We start from the raw sequence: 20,148 nt of genomic DNA on the forward strand, positions 1-20,148 counted from the left end.
AAATTCACCCGTAATTGTGAGTACCAGGGGTTTGAAAGGAGGTGCCCCTGTTCTTTTTCATTTTCCACCCCTCAGACAGCCTGAGTATGTCACTGTATACATTTTTCTTTGTTGAAAATGTGAGTTACCTGAAAAAGTAATTCTTTAGAGCCTACATCTATTTTGTTTTGTTCTCCCACTTTCACCATCATTCCGAAACCATAAAGCAACATATGAAGAATGTTATTTATACTCCTGTCTCCAAAAGAGGCAGAAATGGTCTCATATTTATATTTGTAAGTTACTTAAACAGGTAGGAATTCAGTGTTATTGTTTTAAATGGCATCGTAATTCTGAAACGGTAGCCTACGTGGAAAGCAGAATAGGTTGTTCCACATTTATCTCTGTAGCTGCAGACTATATGTATGACATAGATTCTCTATGTTCTTAGTAACCTGCACTGAGTTGCACAAGTGTTCTTACGTAGCCTACTTTGAACATAATTTCTAATTTAGGAGTTTACACCCTACTCGCATTTTGGGGATTGCACCAGCTGAGATAGTTCCAACGTAGGCGTAAGTTGTGTCTTAAATTTACGCCCAACTCTAAGTAGGTCCTCCATAAAAGAGGCCCACTATTTTCAGAGATGGGATCAGTGCGCCTCATACCAACGGAACCAGGAGATCATCTGCAGGGGGGTATAGGGAAGAAAAATGTCCTCAGATCACTTACTGGTGGTACTGTTATCTTCAAAGGATGGAGAATAAAATGAAACCTCATGTAATAAACTCGCTTCAGGTGCTGCTGAGGTATAGCTTGCATGGGTTGAAAGGAGTTTACAATAAACTCTGACCTTTGACCAACAAACTTAAATAATGCCATCATTGAGTCCCAGTAGATGTTGGTGTTTAACTTGGAGGTATTGTCTCTTTTGAGTTTTGAAAGAGGGGCATAAGTACTAGTCAGGAAAAGGACGGCATGATGTTACAGTGAAGTTGACCTTTGACCCTAAAATTGTATCAGTTCTGCCTTGAGTCCAAATTTAAACCGGTGCAATCCAAAAAATACTCTGCATGTGTTAGCAATCAGTCAGAGTGTGACAGTATTACAGGGAGCAAGCTCAGTATCATCCAGGGCTAAAAGAAACTGATTTAGTATAGTGGAAAGTTTTCCATTAAACTCAAATGCCTCTGTGTGCTGTTTTTGTTTCTCTCAAGTGAGTCCACACAGTTTTTGGCGGTCTTTGCCCTGGCAGTGGCCCTTCAGAGCTGTAGTCTTGGGGGTTTGTTTGAAGTTGTCAGATAGGTGACGTGTCACTGACCAGCATAATACACCCATTTCTACAAACAGGCAGCGGTTCTGAAGGAGTTTTTTCACTAATTATGAATAAATGTTTTGCATATATTTTCATCAACATGGCCTATGCTTTGTGAAAAAGATTTTAAGGATGAGTCAGTCCAAACTCTGGCTGTGTGACAGGTTGAATGTAAACTCTCTTTATGACTCCCTTCATCTAGTTGAGTTCATTATGTAATACTGTGTAATACCTTGCTGACTGTTTAAAAAAGCTAGTAACATTGTGCTTCCACTGCTGCCACCTAGTGAGGAAGACACAGTGTGAGTGGATTAACAGTAACTCTGTCAACACGGCTGTAGCTCCACACTAAATAAACAAAACAATGATGCCACCAAAAAGACAACCAACCAGTATCAGATTCCAGATTTAATTCTGGCGAACTTCAAAAGAAGCATGTCAAAAATAAAACATGTCAATCCACTGGATTTTTAAAATACAATACCCAATTCCAAAATACTTTGTACTCATTAAAATTTTGAAAAACCCCCCCAGCTTTTTTCTTCTACTATTCTTGCTATTATGTCTGTGTTGCTGCAAAAAAACAAATTTTCCCCACAAGGATCAATGAAGTGTTATCTTATCTTATCTTATCATATAATGTATTACTCACAAAGTGTTCCAGTTTTCTCAATTTGTGTTAAATTCTTTTCAGCAGTGTAGGAGCACACCCTATGTCTGATTTAGTTGTTGTCACTGTCTGAAGTGTACCACTATGCTTTTTAATTACTTTTGGTCCTTGCTGGACATGAGCAGTATTGTAACTACTCTTCTTTCTTCTTTTTCTTCTTATGTTGTTGCTCCGATTTTGTTTTGTTTTTGTAGTGTCTTGTAAGTCCATATGGGCTGGGCACCTTTTCGTTGCATGACACAATGAATGATAAATAAACTAAACTAAACTAAACTAAACTAAACTAAACTAAACTAAACTATTAGTAAACTTTAGCTTGAAATAGAGTTGTTTGACTGAAATTACTTTCTGCATCCACCACTGACTTTGACTCAAGTGATGAAATTGTCTATTAAGTCCATTACTGCTTATAATCATGCCTTTGAGTACCAGTAAAGCAACTGGAAACCTGACTCAACAATAAACATTATCAAGCTAAACCCAGCCTGCAGCCTATTTTGCTGGAGCAAGATTTTTTGCCAGTCAGCATTTCTCTTGAAAATCAGTTATTGTAAAGAGGAACCACTGTGCTCTAAGAAAAGTCCACCACAATGCAATCTTTTTCAAAATCATTGATTTCACTATTTTTGACTTCCTTCTTGTTTATTTAAAATCAAAATGGTTTGGACTCACTGAGTTGTGGTCAACTACCCTTCAGTTTGTCTCAAAGGGTTTCCCCCAGTCTGGGCTGGGGGAGTAAGTTTTATAGCTGTAAATCAGTTATTACTGTTACTCTGATGCCTCATGACCTAGATTATTAAGAACAAGATTGGTTAATTATTTATACTGAATTTTAGTGTGTGTGTTCAGGTTGGGTTTTATGCAAAAAAAGTCAATATTTAATATTTGACTGTCTTAAACAAAGGACTAGTCGACCACAGAGGCCATCTCTTTGGTAAACAATTGAAACTTGCTTGCTTTAGCAAGATAGCCTCATAAATATAGGAAAACCCTGCGGCAAGCTCCAGCTGCCTACTACTCCTCTCTGATAAACAATAATAAAAACAACTCTAGGTTCCTATTCAGCACTGTAGCCAGGCTTACAGTAATAGATCCATTGAGTCGTGTATTCAAAGACCTCTGTGCCCACCATGGTTAGTCCTAGCGTTCCACAAGACTCAATGCTTGGACCTTGGATATTTTCACCTTATGCCTCCTCTAGGTAATATCATGTGGAGACATGGTAGCATCATGGGGAAAGATGTCTGTGAAGTTAACTAAATTAGCTAACTTAACTAGCAGCATTAAATGTGTTGCTCCTGAACTCCTGTAAGATGGACTGGATCTTATCATGTCTTGATGTTGGGTCTTTGTCAATAATATAAAATAGAGTACAATCTAGACCTTCTCTGTTTGTAAAGAGCCTTCAGATAACCTTTGTTGTGAATTGCCGCTATATAGATAAAGATTGATTGATTGATTCATAAAGAACATACTAGGTTATTTTCTTAATTTTAATAATAAGTCGTATCAGCACATACTGTATATGTGTACATACATAACAAAAAATGGTCTCCATCATAGCGTTATAGGACTTGTTTTCAGTAATACGTGGAATACATTTAAAAGTTGAAACTTAGTTGAGGTGACTTTAAAAAGAGTGATGTCATGTTTTACTTAAAAATTGCATGTAGAGCAAACTAACAGTTGGTTCCAAATGTCATCTCCCTTTTCTCTTTGAGATTTTGCAAGAAAGAGTTAAGAGTAAAAATGTACAGTCCAGAGGTCTTTAAGGAGATGGTGTCATGTGTAATGTATGGCAGTGGGAATTGAAATGGCATTCACCCTGAAAATACTTCCACACATCATGTGATACAAATTGATGTTTCTTTATCTTAATGTGTGCATAATCCATAATGAAAATATAACAAATCTTACTTAAAGTTCTGTTTGGATGTTCTCATAATCATCGGTTCCAGAATATTATGTCACAGAGTAACTCTTGTTTAAAGTGTACTTAGACAATAGAAATTAAAAGATAACTGTGCTTCAAGTATCTGAGAGATCTCAGTCACACAATGCACAGTGGCCATCAGTACGCAATGAATTATAAAACGTTCATGGCGGCCCAAGGTTATACGTTCAAGAGAATCCTTGGAGAAGGCTCATTTGGCAAAGTTGTGAGTGCATACTCCAAAGAGCTGAAAGGAATAGTTGCCATTAAGATAATAGACAAAGAAAAAATCTGTTCCAATTACTTGGAAAAATTTCTGCCTCAAGAAATGAAGATCATCAGGCTTTTGAACCATCCCAATGTTGTCAAGACTCACGATATCTTTGGATCATACACAAGCAAGGTAACTACTATATACTCATGTTCTTATGTTTACAAAAGAAGTTCAGAGCCAGCAATGTCAGTTGATCTCCACCACTCTCCTACTCAAATACTAATAGGAACCTTTTTTAGTTTTTTTTGATATACCAACCAAATATGTCAACGTATCAAAAATCCACGTAAAAGTAGTCCCATTCAGCAAAAGCTCCAGCTTCAGGCTGCTCTTAGGGATGATTTCTTTATCCATTACCTTGTTTTTTAACTGTTCATGGATCAGCAATTTGAACTGAACATCTCATCCTGATCATTATGTCAGCTGTCATAAGAGTCCAATTTGTGGCATAATGCAAATGCACAAGTATCTTAGCATCAGTAACCCCGTGGCTAAAATGTCAGTGGAAATATTTCAAACTGAAAGCAGTATCAGTTGACCAGTAGAGCTGCAGTCAATACCAATGTAAAACAGCATTTAAAAATGAAACATGCAATATAATACTGCAGATTGGGAAAAGGTTGTGCCAAAGCAATAAACTCTGGACTTTGAAAGAAAGAATAAATGTCCTTGAGAGGGGGTCATGGGCTGAAAGGTTTGGGATCCCCTGCTGTAAGTGATGTGTGGCTAAGAGTTTTGTCCAAGGACACTTAGGCACTTGGACTTGATGAGCCAGGATCAAAGTGCGAACCTTCTTATTGAGAAAGAACCAACTCTACCACCGAGCCACAGCCACCAAATAAGAGCCAACTGCTATGACAGAAAATATATTTAATTAAATATCCAATTGGCACATATTTTCATTTCCTAGTTTGACCCATGTTCCATCTATTGTTATGGAGGAGGCTAAAATGCACCCACAATGCATCCTGCCACCAGAGGGAGCTCTAAAAGCTTTGGCTTCACTTAGGGGAGCTGTTACGTTGCCCATTGTTTTTACACGTTCTATATTTCAGACCAAACAACAACTGAGAAGTTGAAATATCAAGCCAAATTTAAAATTTCATCTCTATCAGGTCTCATTGTAGACTTCCCAAACTCCCAGCAGAAAACACGTTAAGTGTCCGGAGTGTAGCCTCTGTATGTGGGGTGCTTAGAGCACTAGGCCACCAGCGCCCCAATTTCTGCACTTTTAAAATGCTTTTCTCGTCTCAGACCTTCACACTAAAGCCATGATCACCCATTCTCACACAAATGCATGCACTTATGACATAGCCTATCATACAAGATGCCAACATGACAATCAGCTCCCAATGCAGATAGCTGATTGAATAAAGGTTAGTTATTAAACACAAACATAAAGCAAAGGGCAAGTGAAGCTAGAAGTTCATCATGTCAAGATCAGAAAGATGTGAGATTTTTGAGTTTGGTCAATAGACTGACATTCTTATCAGAGCAACACTTGCATGGCTTTAAGTCTTATAGTCTGCGCTGCAGGACCCACGTTTCCAAAGTTAGAAGGTTTTCACATCTGTTTCACATTCATCATTTTGACTACACTCCTCTGTTCCTTTATAGGTCTATTTGGTGATGGAGCTCTGTGCGAAAGGGAACCTCCTGGATTATATCAATGACCAGGGTACTTTACCGGAACCTTCATGCTTCAGACTTTTCACACAGCTCTGTAAGGCCATCAAATATCTCCACAAAAGCAACGTGGCTCATAGGGACATAAAATGTGAAAACCTGCTGCTAGACAAACATAGCAATCTTAAAGTGTGTGACTTTGGATTCAGCAAGTTGCTCACTTGTAGACACGGGCAACTGAAGTTGAGTGAAACTTACTGTGGTACCTGGTCCTATGCAGCGCCTGAGATTTTAAGAGCCATTCCATACAACCCTAAAGTATCTGATGTGTGGAGTATGGGTGTTGTGATGTATATGATGCTTTGTGCATTAATGCCCTATGATACCAGCAGTATAAAAAGACAGGTGGAAATTCAAATGCAACACAACATTAACTTCCCAGACACACCGGCGGTTTCATCTGAAGCCAAGGACCTTATTCGAAGCATTCTGCACCCCGATGTGGAGCAGCGGATAATAATTAGAGACATCTTATGTAGTACCTGGATGTTACGGAAAGGAAAAATGGAGGGCAGCAATGAGGCACCATCAGCAAACACTGGCTGCGAACAGGACGAACCTCCTGATGATGAGGCCAGAGAGGAAGAGCAAACTCTGAATGACAGTTCAGATCCAGGGGAGGGGCCATCAACTGCTGCCCCGAGACACTGACCTTCATTGATCAACATCCTCTGATGCTACAGCCATCCACATGGCATCACCCTGTCCACCACATGAAATGTCTATCTCTTGGTCTGCCTGTGTCTCTTTGTCTCTCTCTTGATGACTGGTTCTCTCATGTCTCTCTACCCAACTAGTCGAGGGAGATGACCATCCATCTATGATCCTGGTTTTGTCCAAGGGTTCTGCCCATTAAAAGACGTTTGTCCTTGCCACTGTTGCCAAGTGCTTGTTTTATGGTGAATTTAGTTGGGCTTCTAAAGTATTATGAGGAGTATGAAGAAGAGATGCTATTTATTTTGTTAGTTTTAGTGATTGGATAACTGAGATACATGAAATAAGATATATAAGATAAATATACTGATCAATGACCACATGCATTCCATGCATGCAATCTAGGACCAGCTTCGCCTGTTGAGAGTTGTCTTCAAATGCCAATAAATTGCATAAACCATCATTTATACTGTTCAGACTTTGATCTTTGCAGTTTGTGTATGAAAAATATAAGTTGGGGTAAACAAAAATCTACAAAACCGAGAAAAATTTCCAAAGCTCTCTTTGTTGAATGGTTAAAGTGCCTTTATTTTCACGGTATGGCCATGTTAACCTTGAATACACACTCCTACATATTTGGCATCAAGCTTTCATCAGGAAGTCAAACAGATGTGAGGAGGCAGTAGACCCTTTTAAAATGGATTTCTACCTTGCACACCTTCAAACCCTAAAACAGCATAAAAACAGCAGCATGTGCTGTTGGAACAATGGTTTTCAGTCCCATGTTAAGAATGTAGGGATGATGGGCACACACAATGTCGAAGTGTGCACCACGGAGATGTTTGATGCAAAATGTGAATTAAATATACATTTTATCCATCCATTATCTTGACCACTTATCCCATTCGGGGTCACAGGGGGCTGGAGCCAATCCCAGCTGACTTCAGGCGGAAGGCAGGGTGCGTGTCACCAACCAATCACAGATAAATTATATGCATATTTAAAAAACTCCTGGAATATATAAACATAAAAACAACACACACAAAGTCCATCCAAAAACCCTGGTAACAGGGAGTTCAAATGTCAACCCCCCACTTAGAAGGTCAATCACCATTTACAAAAACCCAGTTAAATCTAAATCCTTATTTAAGCTATGGGTGTTCAGTAGCCCTCAATCTATAAACCCAAAATGTCCTTTGGTTCAGGTTTTTCTGTACTGTCACCTTTTCTCATAGAAGAAAGGATTCAGTTTAAATAGTTCTCACACTCCCTGCTCTGAGCGGGTAATTTGCTCCATTTTGATGACTGGGAAGTGAGGAAAGGTATATGAGGTTGAACTTAATAATATTCAAGATTTTATATATGTGTTCCCTGAAGGTCAAAAACTATACTAAGATATTTCAAGTGTTTCACCACATCAAGTCTTTTTACATTCACTAATCCACTTGGTCCTTGTTGGCCCTCTGCTGGCTGGCAATAGAAAATCATGCATACAGGGTTTTTGTTTGTATTGACATGTAAACATGAGTTTTGATGTCAGTACTTGTCGTACTAGTACCAAAGATGCAGATCATTTGACAACGGCTTCTCTCTTTTTTTTTCTAGCATATGCATTTATGATCTGTCTTGTAGCACTTTGAGATTTCTAAGATAATGTCACTAAATGTAAGGTGGAATTTAAATAAGATGTATTATTATTGTTGTTACTTGAATACAATATACTTTAACAGCCAAAAATGTGTAAAAACAGTAATATTTAATTACTGTTTTTACACATTTTTGACCAAACAGAATCAAAAAAGTTACACAACTGGTTAAAAACTTTATCTAAACCTTAAATTGATCCTCATCAGACATGCTAACAGATTCCAGAAAAGATACTGCTTTATATCCTACTGTGTGCTAATGCTAGCATAAGGTGTTGCAGCACACATGAACATAATGTAGGGCCACTACCTCTCACTCAACTTTAACTCATGGACTGTATTTAACAAACTGTTGGGTGACAAAGGGAAGCAAAATGAAAGAAGAAATGTATACACAAACCAGAGCAACAGATGTTTTGATTGTTTGATGAATTAACTATAGCCTTCACATTTACCAGATATTGACTGTCCCCAGCCTTATTTACAGGGACACACTGAAAGCATTTGTGATACTTTTCTTCTTGAACATTTATCACACTACATCTTTAAGTATTTATATGTGGGTTTTACTTCTTGGAAATTTGCCAAGCTGTTCTTTCTTGAAAGAATAATCAACCAGATAACTCCATTAATCATACATATATTTCTCTCATTTTGATGTGCTTTATCTTTCATTGTTCATGATGTACATGTAAATTGAGATGTTTCCGTGTTTTCAGTTCATTTTTTCAAGACGTTGAACAACCATTCAATCAAGAAATACAAATGTGAGACATATGTGGGGTTCAAATGTTTCATTTAAAACAGAGAAGTATTCACGTGATCAAAACCAGACTTAAATAAAAATGTAGTTAGGCAAACTGAGGCCAGATGCTAGTGCTCAAGAGACAATGTCACAACAGTGTTTGACTTAATATCATTAAATAAAATCAATAAATAAAGTATATACACTTTTAACTATATACATTATCAGCATTTGTGCTTATGACTGGCTGAGGATAACTTCAGTCTGTTAAAGAACATCCCAAAGTCAGACCCTGAATGGTTTATGAGCCACTGCAGCACTCATAGCCTCACATGCTCTGGTTTCAGGTAGACAAAGGGGGACCAGGAGTCCATCTGGGAATCCACCTGCTGAGGTCATGGTCCTCCATCTGCTCATACGCCTCTTCTTCTTCGCTGTAATCCCCCATATCATCTTCATCAGATCCCATCTTCCCTCTCATATGACACATCTCTTGATTCTTTGCCTCAGTCCTATGAAGACTCAAGTGACACATGTTGCAGACCCTCACGCACTTAGTCGGGTGAATATTTCTAATCATAGCTCGATTTTTGGAGCATGCACCACACACAACAAAGCCACATTTTCTGCAGTGGTGTCGACGCTGGGTCAAGGAGAACTTGTCAGAGCAGCGCATGCAGATGCTAGAGGCCTGGTCAGGGATCCAGGTTACAGCAAAGGCAGACCCAGGCCTTCGACCACAGCTGTCCTGCAATCTGGATATGCATTCCTCCATGTGGTCCATCCAGGCTCGCTTCTCCTCATATGAGGAGGCAGACACGTAGAAGGACTTTCGTGGGGTGCGGATTAACCATTGGTTCCTTATTCTCCCACCGTCCTTCAAGTCTTCTAGTTGGATGTCCTCTGAAACAATGACATATTGTTTGTTAATACAAAGTAAGAAAGAACAATTATATGGTTCAGTACAAATGTCAGACATGTAAAAGTAGCCAGGAATAAATTAAAATGTTTCAGTAATTTGCAGCCTGTTATATATTTGTGCCTGTTATATATTATGCTTTTCTGCTTGTTGGATAAGGGTTCTGGAGGATCAGATAAGTTGCTCACCTAGAGGGATGATCTGCTGTTTCTTGTGCCAGTGTCCATTAAGAATGATACTGCCATACACCAACACGTCATTGAAGAGAAAGAAGACTTTAGGCTGTGGCCCCCGGCGGCTCTGCTTCATCAATCGGCCCTCTCCAATCAGAATCCGACCTGGCTGTGACAGGGGTCTACCCAATGGACCAAATGAGCTCTCAACAGCATGGATCCGCTCCTGGTTCTCCTCAGTTAACATCGACTGGTCTGCCATGGTCTCCTTGTTTCAAGCTCACTAGTCAGCAGTGTGCTGTTTTCAGTGCTGCAGTCTGAGTCTTTGGCTGATAGCTCCACACCTTTGCATGTGGGAGGAGATGTCATGTGTTTGTGATGACTCTGATACTACTACAAGCAGCTGGGCAGGAGGATTTATTGTTCAGTTCTTGATGACGCAAATGCAGCGGGGCTTTCCAAAGCCAGTTCTGCTTTAAGATGTACAATACTTTCACAAATGAAGGTGATGGTGCCAAGTTTGAAATCAGGGTGATGAAATGAAGTGTAAGGAGGAAATGTTTGCAGAAAGCATAATTTTTAGAGCAGTAATTCCCTCCATTGACTAAGTGTACCTGTGAGTCTACCTCAGGGTAGGCAGGACTTCAGCAGGAAAAATCTCTGTTTACAGGAAATGTAAAAGGGACCTACCACTATTACTGGCTGGCACGAGTCTATTAGTTAATGGCTCTCTTTTGTCAAAGTCCATTTCACCATGACATCTGATACCAAGTTTTAGTTTAATAAAAGTAAAGTTGCATTTTACACTTTTTTAAACATCTGATCAACAGAGAAAAAAAAACTGTAATACTGTTCAGTTCAGTGGCTCTAAGCAGGAAACCATTTCACTGAAGAGGGTGAAATCTTTCCAGCTTGGAGCGGAGGCTTTGAAAAGAGAGGTGTTCACATCCCTCAAACAGGTGCACCTCTTTCTGACTGGTCCCACAGCACACCAAGTAACAAGAATCTAAGAAAAATCTTTCACAAACAGTTACATGCTTTTTATCATTTGTAGTTGAGTTCATTTTTAACCTCCACTTCAACACCTACAGTCTGTCAATTCAGATATGCACTTAATAATGAACCTGTAAATTTAATATCTTCAAAGATAATGAGTAATAGAGTGTGTACGGAGAGAGAAATGGGCACACATTAACATGGAAAATAAAGCCGATTGTACTGTAAATATTACTTCTCATTTTCTGGGGACCACCATACTGCGATGAGAAGCTTCAGAACTCTGCTTCAGGAACCAATAGGTGACATCACGGAGACGTGGTCCATGTATGATTCAATCTATGATTAAAGGTCGCTCAGCTGCACTGAAAGTAGCAGTACCCATCGACAGGCTTTCTCTAAAGGGGTGTGAATGATTAGAAAACAACCTCTATAACTAGCAGTGATGGTTTATTTCCATGGTTCCTTCTCTCTAACTCTGCTCCTTCTCAGCAATCACTGTCTAGATTGTTCAGATTCTCTAATACATACACTGATACTTCTAGAGTATTTGATGGAAGTGAGATGTATCGTGTTGTACAAAAAGAATCATTGAAAAAGAATACCATTTGAAAAACAAAAAAGGGGGGCGCTGGTGGCTTAGCGGTCTAAGCGCCCCAAATTTAGAGGCTATAGTCCTCGTTGCAGAGGTCGCCGGTTCGACTCCAGGCTGCGACCATTTGCTGCAGGTCGTTTTTCCTGTCTCTCTTCACCTGTCCTATCATAAAAGGCAAAAATGCCCAAAAACACAACTTAAAATAAGAAAAACAACAAGAAGTCATGAACAGAAATCCACCATATGGCAGCAAGGATAAAAATAGAACCAAAAGTAGAAGTATAATTATCCTGATGTGGTTTAACAACTGCATTCAGTCAGTGTAGTTGCTCCTGCACACTGCCAGCAGGAGGAATGTCTATTTGTTGTGACCCCTCTGTGCCGTCACAAGTCGATGGTTCCTTTCACTTTGAATTTCTTGGCCGAGCGTTCGCTGGCTCGCTGCTCAAACTTTGTGCCGTAGATGTGTGAGACGAAGCCGTTGATCTCCACTGCAAACACGCTGTTCCTTTTTGGGATCACTGTCACACAACAAATATTAAAGATTTACAAATGTAATATAAAAAATATTACGCAGTCACAGTTTGGATGTTTAAATAAGAAAACATGGTAGAGGTGAAGTTTCAGACTTGGACTGAGATACCTCCATCTTCCTTACCTTTCAGTTTGTCTTCTTTGGTGATTATTTTGAAAACATGCTTGAATTCTTGAATTAAAATCCCTGTTTTCCCCACATATGATGGACACTTAGAGCGGACCACTGAAAGAGTGAGAGACAAGAGTCAACACTATTAATTAACTGTGTCATAGCTGCATCTGTGCTCATATTGAGGACACCCAGAGGTGCTCATAATCAACCCACTGTCCTGCAACAGAAGAGTTCTGAGCAGGTGAACTTAAAGGATGTCACAATGAAGCCCTGTTTGCAGAAATCAACACACATCAAGTCCCAACAAAACTGACTAACTTGATTCCATAATCAACAAGTTTCAGAGGGACAGTTGAGACTAAGGCCCAATCTCAATGTCCACTATCCTTCTAAGTCTGTGAGGGTTAAGGACTGTCTCACTGTCAAATCTTCAAGTGTGTGAGAGATCCCTCAACACTTTTTGAGCCCTTTATGCCCCCTTTCCGTAAGTGGGCATTTTTGCAGAGTTAGCGTAAGGGAATTACCCATAGTTCATAGCATTGTGACGTGAAACACAGGATTCAAAGGGGGAGCCCACGAGCTTGGAAGGGTAAACAAACCCCATAACATGAAATAAAAAAAAAGACAGATAGTAAACAAGATGCAACAACTGTTGGAGTTACAAAAATGTTTGCCTCTAAGTATAAATGTAGAAAACGGCCTTAATCAGCCACAATCTATTTATCTTCAGACATATATACAGTATAATTTATATATTTATAGTTATTTGTTTATATATTTTAGATTTAGTGGTTAAGCAGGCTGAATGGTAAGAGCCTGGATCACATGGCAATACCTTAAGCGCCTTGAATTTGAGGAAAGTAAAAATCGTGCAATGAAAATTCCTGATGCCGCTAAGGTGAGCTACATTACATCATGCAGGTTACAGGGGAAGTCACAAAGTGCTGTCTCATTCCCAGTTCTACTGTTTTGAGCCCTTCCAGCCTCATGCCCTCAGTCACTTTACACAGGACATCAATTAAGTCAAGAAGGACTCAGGGCTCAGGGTTCAGGGGGGACATTGAGATTGGGCCTAACACGACATTCTGTTGCATTGCAATCACATTCAAAGGTCTGTCAATGTTGCCAAATATTAAGTTTGCCTGAAGCCACTAAAACCAAAGTTGGCGCACTTGTGCATTTGTAGTTGTGACATTTGCTCAAGAGTGAGAAGTTATGAAAAGCTTCTGCATGAATCACCCTGAATTTAAAACTGTGGGTTTCATATCCATTTTCAGATTTAAATTATGGCTCAAAGAAGTCGAATGATTGAGTTGAATTGCAGTGATCAGGCTCTGAAAGGTTCGTCAGCTATGTGGGTCTCATGATCGAACTAGCAGCACAACTACAATGACTGGGATCCCTTTATTTCTCCAACATCCGCGTGCCCTGTCCTTTGACACTCCTTTCCTTCTGTAAAGTTGAATCTGAATGTTGGCGGACGGCTCTGCTGCCTCTGACTGAGCTAATAACAAAAACATGATCTGCTAAAGGCTGAACTCCACAAATGTAGCTGTGTGAGGCTAAAATCAGCTTCTTAACAACTTTTTAAGTTTGGGGCATTTTGGCCTTTATTGATAGGACAGCTGAAGACAGACAGGAAATGTGGGGAAGACATGCAGTGAATGGCCGTGGCCAGGAGGGGGACAAGCAACTGCTGCGACAAGGACTACAGCCGCTGTACATCTCTTCTGAAAACATTCTTTTATTGTAGAGCCTTCCCTGATTTTATCTGAATCTTATTTTATTTGAACCGTTTTTAAAAATATAGTTTAAAATAATTGTATTCCTTTAGAGTTTTTTAGGGGAATTTGATGTCTTTTAAAATATGTTTTATTTCTTTATCTTGGCTTGTGTTATTTTATGAACTGACTGTTTTATTTTTCTGCCCATGTAGAGCACTTTGTAATTAGTTTTTTGAAAAGTGCTCTACAAATACTATCATTATTATTATTATTATTATCACATGGGGCACGCTTAGACCACTGGGCCAACAGCTCTCCTTAACAACATCTTAAATCAGTGTGAAATTCCATTTGAACTCCAAACACTCATTTTAAGTAAAATAATGATTTACCACTGATGATGGCACCATGGAAGTCTGCCTTCAGGAGCTTTTGCTGCACAAACTGCGGACAGCTGTCAAAACAGAACACAAAATGACAGTATATTAAAATGATGTACAAAGGACTTCAAATGACAGACAGAAATGACTGATTGCATGTGAGGGCTCCACATGTGCATGGCTCTGAACTGATCTACCTTGTTTGTTTTAATCCACCGCACAGGTCAACGATGTATTGTTTCCACAGCTCATGCAGAGGCAGGAAAAGCTCATACCTACAATGATAATGGAGAAAGTGGAGAGGCCAAAAACAATACAACTGATTAAAGTGGAATTTATAATAACAACAGAACATTTTAGCAGGAACACTCAAATTCATACAGACTCCCAACCTCTGGTGCTCAGGTTTGATTTGGAAGACCTTCAGCTCCCTTTTCTGCCGAGCATTCAGTCCTTTGGCTCTCTTGCTGCTCTTCTTGGACTTGTCCTTTTTGGGCCTGGTGAAGCCCAGAACCACAGCTTTGTGACTCAGCATGCTCTTCAGGTCATGTTTTGTGGGCTGCTGGATGCTGTTCTTGAGGAACGCCTGAGTGAAGGCCTCTGCTTTAGATTTGATCTGGGACTGAAAATGAGACACCAAAAATATGTTCATCAAGGATTTGTGAAAATGTTTTTTTCCCCTCCAACACGCCGCACTGCTTTCAATTCAGTAAAGCCTTTGAAGTATATATTTGTTAAGTCTCATATCTATTTACTGATTCAACATAACCTTGTAAAATCTGTGCATGAGCATCTAGATTTTCAGCATGGGAAGTGTTCTGCTTTCCATTTGAAGCATGCTTTTAGTCTCAGTTGAATTCAACAGTCAGGTAGCAGCAGTTTTGGGTGTATGAAGGACAAAGTGCCCATGTGAAGAGCAATAGCAGGCAGAACGCTCACTGCTGCGATGACATCCCGGACCGCTACAATTGATCTATTTCTATAAACAGATATCTTCATGCAAGTGCTGCTCACAAAATGATCTGGGTTAAAATGTGTAACTTAAAGGTGCAGTTGGTAGGAATGGAGTAAAAAACGATACCTCTTTTGTACTGGATTTGAATAAAAAAGACATAATACTGATCGGTATTCATCAGTAATTGAAGTAATTTGAGATTATGGTGAAATCTCTGTGTTTTCCAATACCTTTGTAACAAGTAATGATATTATTCCCCTCGTTACCATTATCACAGACCAATCAGAGACACTCTCTGACCCTCTGTCCTGATTGGTTGAGGGGCGGTAACTGCTACGCTGTCCTGAATGGTTGTGAAGCCGGCACTACTTCCCCATAGAACGAGCACGGGAAGTAAACAGAGGCTGTTTTTGAAACCGCCTACTATACTAGCAGTACGTACTGGTTTGGGCAAAATTCAGTATTTAGTAAGCAGTATGTGAACAGGAGCAAAATCTGCAGTATGCCAAAACTCCCCGGATGTCTACTGATTCTGGAAAATTTCACAGTATGCATCGGACCGGTCTACCTCACGTACTGTTTCCCATAATGCACAGCGTTCGTTCTGCTTTTTCTTTCCTCCATCACTGTCTGGTACCTCCATCACTGTCTGGTACCTCCATCACTGTCTGGTTTGGCTCTGCAACCAAACACAGACTGCAGCGGACTATAAGGACTGCAGAAAAAATAATCGGTGTCGACCTGCCCCCCATCCAGGACTTGTACCGGTCCCGGGCCAGGAAACGGGCAGGTAGCATCACCGCTGACCCCTCACACCCATGACACAAATTCTTCAAACTCCTCCCCTCCGGCAGGCGCTACAGATCACTGTGCGCCAAAACAACCCGCCATAAGAACAGTTTCTTCCCCCAGGCTGTCACTCTGATGAACACTAAACCATAACTGTGTCATACCTGTCAGATAAATACTCTCTGTAAATATACATGTTGATACACAATGCAACAATTCTCCAAGCATAATTCCATATTTCTATTTTTTTGTATTATTTAACTACTATTCTTTATAATGTAAAAACTACCTCTGCAACTCACCACTGCACTTTATCATATTATTTTAGCCTGTACATATTAGTCAAGCCTATTGTTGTTCTTTTGTATTTATAGCTGATGTTATTGTTATTATATTTTTATTTTATTTTTTATTGTAGGTCTTATTCTTATTCTTATGCCTTGTACAAAGAGAGCACAGTTTACTAAAGTCAAATTCCTTGTGTGTTCAAGCATACTTGGCAAATAAAGCTGATTCTGATTCAGATTTTTTTGACAGGGGAACTCAGTTTCTATGTGCTGTGAAAATTACTGAATTCTATATAAACCACTTCTTAACTTTTTTAAATCATAATTGAAGCAGTTTCATTATCAGCTTGGCCGTTGTTTACTTCTGCTTTCCAAAACAGTGACGTGTGGCCCAGCGTACTGCAACACAGATGGAACAGAACAGTCAGACTCCAGACTAAATTCAAACGCAGTCTGTAGTAGGTAGTACATGCTGTCTACTACATTCGTAGAAAGTATGTAGCAGGCCGTTTCAAAATCAGCCAAAGTTTGTTGCAACAATGGCAGACAGCGGAGAGCCTCGAGATAAGTTCCAATTCCTCCTTTAGCCACGACCGCTTGATACTGTGTTGCAGAAGCCAATCAGCAGTTACATTTCTTGACTACCAAGAATGCATCAGAAATGATGGCTCTGTTGTCTGATCAACTAAAAACATATTTTCTTCTGGCAAAGCTTGACTTTTTACCATGGTGTCATGTCAGAAAACTTGAGTCAATAAATCACAAAGACCCTTTTTCAGGTAAACTAGGGTCTTTGAAATAATCCTTAGCTGGACACCTTTATTGTGACATTGCTTCTGCTTTTAAATCTATAGTTCTGTGTTGAAAAAACGAAATAATAGTTAATAAAAAAATATAACTTTGGATATGATTTAGAAAAGATATTTCAAAAATAACTGATTTAGGTGAAATCATTTGATTTATTTGAGTTTTTATGGTTAAAAACAACAGATTAATCAGTACAGCATTTAAGGACTGCTGTCTTCATTTACACATATGCTGGAACATGTATCCACATTTTTCATCAAATTTTCGATCACTGACATACATATGCTAAGAATTTCATGTCAATCTGGTCTTATATTTGTTCTGTAAAATGTCAGAATATATGAAGCAATGAGTCGAATGTCTTCTTTTATTTAAGCAACAGCCCAACAAGTTTCTTTTTACCATCAATGTTATTAGCATTTCTTTGTGAGAAGGTTTGGGGATCATTTTACAGAATAGAAGCTGAATAAGAGATTATATATGTGGAGTACATAGGTCATCATAGCTACACTTCACAACACATTGAACATCCACACTGAGGAGTATTTGCTCACCTCAACACCAAGGATCTTCCCCAGCTCCCGAGGAATCCTGGCTCGAACGAGTGCCTCTGTTAAAGGACATATGAAGGAGGGGAAGGAGGCGTTATCAGGAGCTTTACTGCTTTACTACTTCAGTAATGTGTGTGTTGTCAGATTGACATGACATTTGTAATAGGAGTAGTATTACAATTTCTATGGCGATTTAGTTATACAGTGGGTACGGATAGTATTCAGACCCTTTCACTTTTTCTACATTTTGTTGTGTTACAGCCTTATTCCAAAATGGATTAAATTCATTTTTTCCCCTCAACATTCTACAAACAATACCCCATAATGACAACCTCAAAAATGTGCCAATCACACCACCTGTCATCCAATCACAGAGGATTTTCTCTCTGATGGCCTTTAATGGTCAGACTCAAGAAACAGATGCAGCACAGAGCTGATCAAAAGTGAACTTCAAATATCTGTAAACTGTGACTTGTCATGTGAGGACTTCTCTCTGGCTGTGTTAGGACAAAAGACTGCTTGAGTCAGTCAAGAGCAGCAAAAAGAATCCATGGAAAAAGTACATTTGGTGAGTCATACTCCTCTTTTGCATTTCATTTTTCTTTTGCCTGTTTTTTGATGTAAAGGAGACAAATTGTGGTTTCTCTGAGGTTTATTCATATGAGGTTACAGAATGATACAGTAAGGATTAAAGGGAATATACACACTTTCTGCATTTCCAGTTGAATCAGAATATGAACACTGAATTTACACATCATGCTCACACCACCATGGCACTGTACACCTGTCCCTTATTTAGGAGGGAGAAAGTTGGTAATCCTAATCCGAACTGTGGCTCTCTTCACAGTTACCACACAGGTTGGATTACTGCAATTCCCTTTTATCAGACTGCTCTGATAAATCTCTGAAGACTCTTCAGCTGGTCCAAAACGGTGCAGATTGAGTTCTGACTAGAACTAGGAAGAGAGAGCACATCTCTCCTGTGTTAGTTTCTCTACACTGGCTCCCTATAAAATCTAGAATTTAAAATCCTTCTTCTGACCTACAAAGCTCTTAATGATCAGACACCTTCGTATCGTAAAAAGCTCATCGTGCCCTATTACCCCTCTAAAACACTACTATCCCAACATGTCTTTAACAGTAGTATGGGAGGTAGAGCCTTCAGTTATCAGACCCCTCTCCTTTGGAATCATCTACCAGTCAGGATCGGGGAAGCTGACACCTACCCATCTACTTTAAGGCTGATAACTTTCTTTACTGATAAAGCTTATAGTCAGAGCGTTTGACAGCTTACAGGAGGATCTGAAACGAGTATGAAGTAAACTTAACTTCTGTTGTTATTTAAGATGAACACGTTTAACAGTCAAACTAGACCCTACTTTGACTTTTCTCTTACAGTATCATACTCACCCTCCATTTACACGTTTGAGTTCTTCCAGAGGAAAATGTCCCGACAGTCAGACAGTTTCTGTGTTCAATAAACAGAGAGTAACTTCAACACACGTTGTTTGTTTCGATGCTACACAATCTCTTCTTCTTCTGCTGTTTCTTCTTCTTCTTCTTCTGTGTTTTTTTTTGGCGGTCGCCAAACAACGTCTGGGCGCATTACCGCCACCCCCTGTCATGGAGGGCGGATCAGGATGTATAATGTACTTTCTTTAATGTGAAAAGTAGAATAAATACATATGTACATATAAAATGTATAATTATAATAACTGTATTGTTTTCATTATTTTTTATTATTAGTTTTTTGGCAATAACTAAACTGTTCATGCCAATAAAGCAATCTGAACTGAATAAATAAGACTAAATCCTACTGATCAAATTTGTTCTATTCAGATTTTGAATAAAAGTCTATAGCAGCTATCCATCACATTTCTTTGTAAAATATGACATACCTCCAGTATCTGCACTATGGGAGACTGGGCATTTCCTCTGCTGCCCTGCTACTGTGGTGGAATGCCCTCCCCGACCACCTAAGAGCACCACAGACCACCGGCTCCTTTAAAAAGGGAGTAAAAACTTTACTGTTTCAGAGGGCGTTTCCCTAGCTTTTATTTCCCTGGTCTTATCCATAGTTTTCATCTGACCTTCCCTGCTGCTTTATTTGTTTTATTTAACCAGTGTCTTTAACAAGTGTCTGCATTTCACCTTCTGTTTTTATTCTTACTGCCCTTTTAATATGTCCTGTGGCACTTTGAGATTTGTCCAGAATGTAAAGTGCGTGATAAATAAAATGCATTATTCATATTCATATTATTGTTATTACTATCTTGTTTTCTCCTAGTCTCTTTCTCAGTTGTCTTCTTTCAGTCTCATATCTTTGACAGTAAGATCATCCCTTTTATCATGATTCTTGCATCAGGGCCAGGATCTAAATGATTTTTCCAACAGCTTGTCCTCCCTTCATTCAGGATTTCT

General features: G+C 39.3%; 3 protein-coding genes across 3 annotated transcripts; 1 reads left to right on the forward strand and 2 right to left on the reverse strand.

Moving 5' to 3' along the window:
- The first annotated feature begins 4,006 nt into the window (after positions 1-4,006).
- tssk6 (testis-specific serine kinase 6) lies at positions 4,007-6,730 on the forward strand. Its single transcript, XM_034680228.1, has 2 exons — positions 4,007-4,300; positions 5,789-6,730. The coding sequence occupies exons 1-2, from the start codon at positions 4,022-4,024 to the stop codon at positions 6,506-6,508; spliced, it is 999 nt and encodes a 332-aa protein (XP_034536119.1). The 5' UTR covers positions 4,007-4,021; the 3' UTR covers positions 6,509-6,730.
- Positions 6,731-8,822: 2,092 nt separating this feature from the next.
- plekhf1 (pleckstrin homology domain containing, family F (with FYVE domain) member 1) lies at positions 8,823-10,639 on the reverse strand. Its single transcript, XM_034680230.1, is given in 3 exon segments — positions 8,823-9,284; positions 9,287-9,805; positions 10,010-10,639. Coding segments are annotated over 3 exon segments (828 nt in total). The 5' UTR covers positions 10,257-10,639; the 3' UTR covers positions 8,823-9,222.
- A 373-nt stretch (positions 10,640-11,012) lies between these two features.
- Positions 11,013-19,320, reverse strand: pop4 (POP4 homolog, ribonuclease P/MRP subunit). Its single transcript, XM_034680236.1, has 7 exons — positions 19,138-19,320; positions 17,731-17,786; positions 14,731-14,960; positions 14,536-14,613; positions 14,351-14,412; positions 12,244-12,345; positions 11,013-12,106 (listed from the first exon to the last, which is right to left on the reverse strand). The coding sequence occupies exons 1-7, from the start codon at positions 19,142-19,144 to the stop codon at positions 11,970-11,972; spliced, it is 672 nt and encodes a 223-aa protein (XP_034536127.1). The 5' UTR covers positions 19,145-19,320; the 3' UTR covers positions 11,013-11,969.
- Positions 19,321-20,148: the final 828 nt, after the last annotated feature.

The sequence above is a fragment of the Notolabrus celidotus genome, chromosome 3, assembly GCF_009762535.1.
Source record: "Notolabrus celidotus isolate fNotCel1 chromosome 3, fNotCel1.pri, whole genome shotgun sequence".
In the NCBI taxonomy this organism is placed as follows: domain Eukaryota; kingdom Metazoa; phylum Chordata; class Actinopteri; order Labriformes; family Labridae; genus Notolabrus; species Notolabrus celidotus.

Coding starts and splice junctions, on each gene's coding strand:
- tssk6 (XM_034680228.1), top strand. CDS start 4,022: ATGCACAGTGGCCATCAGTACGCAATGAATTATAAAACGTTCATGGCG. Junction 4,301..5,788: donor TTGGATCATACACAAGCAAG/GTAACTACTATA, acceptor GTTCCTTTATAG/GTCTATTTGGTGATGGAGCT.
- pop4 (XM_034680236.1), bottom strand. Junction 14,614..14,730: donor ATCAAACCTGAGCACCAGAG/GTTGGGAGTCTG, acceptor TTATCATTGTAG/GTATGAGCTTTTCCTGCCTC. Junction 12,107..12,243: donor CAAAGAAGACAAACTGAAAG/GTAAGGAAGATG, acceptor GTTGTGTGACAG/TGATCCCAAAAAGGAACAGC.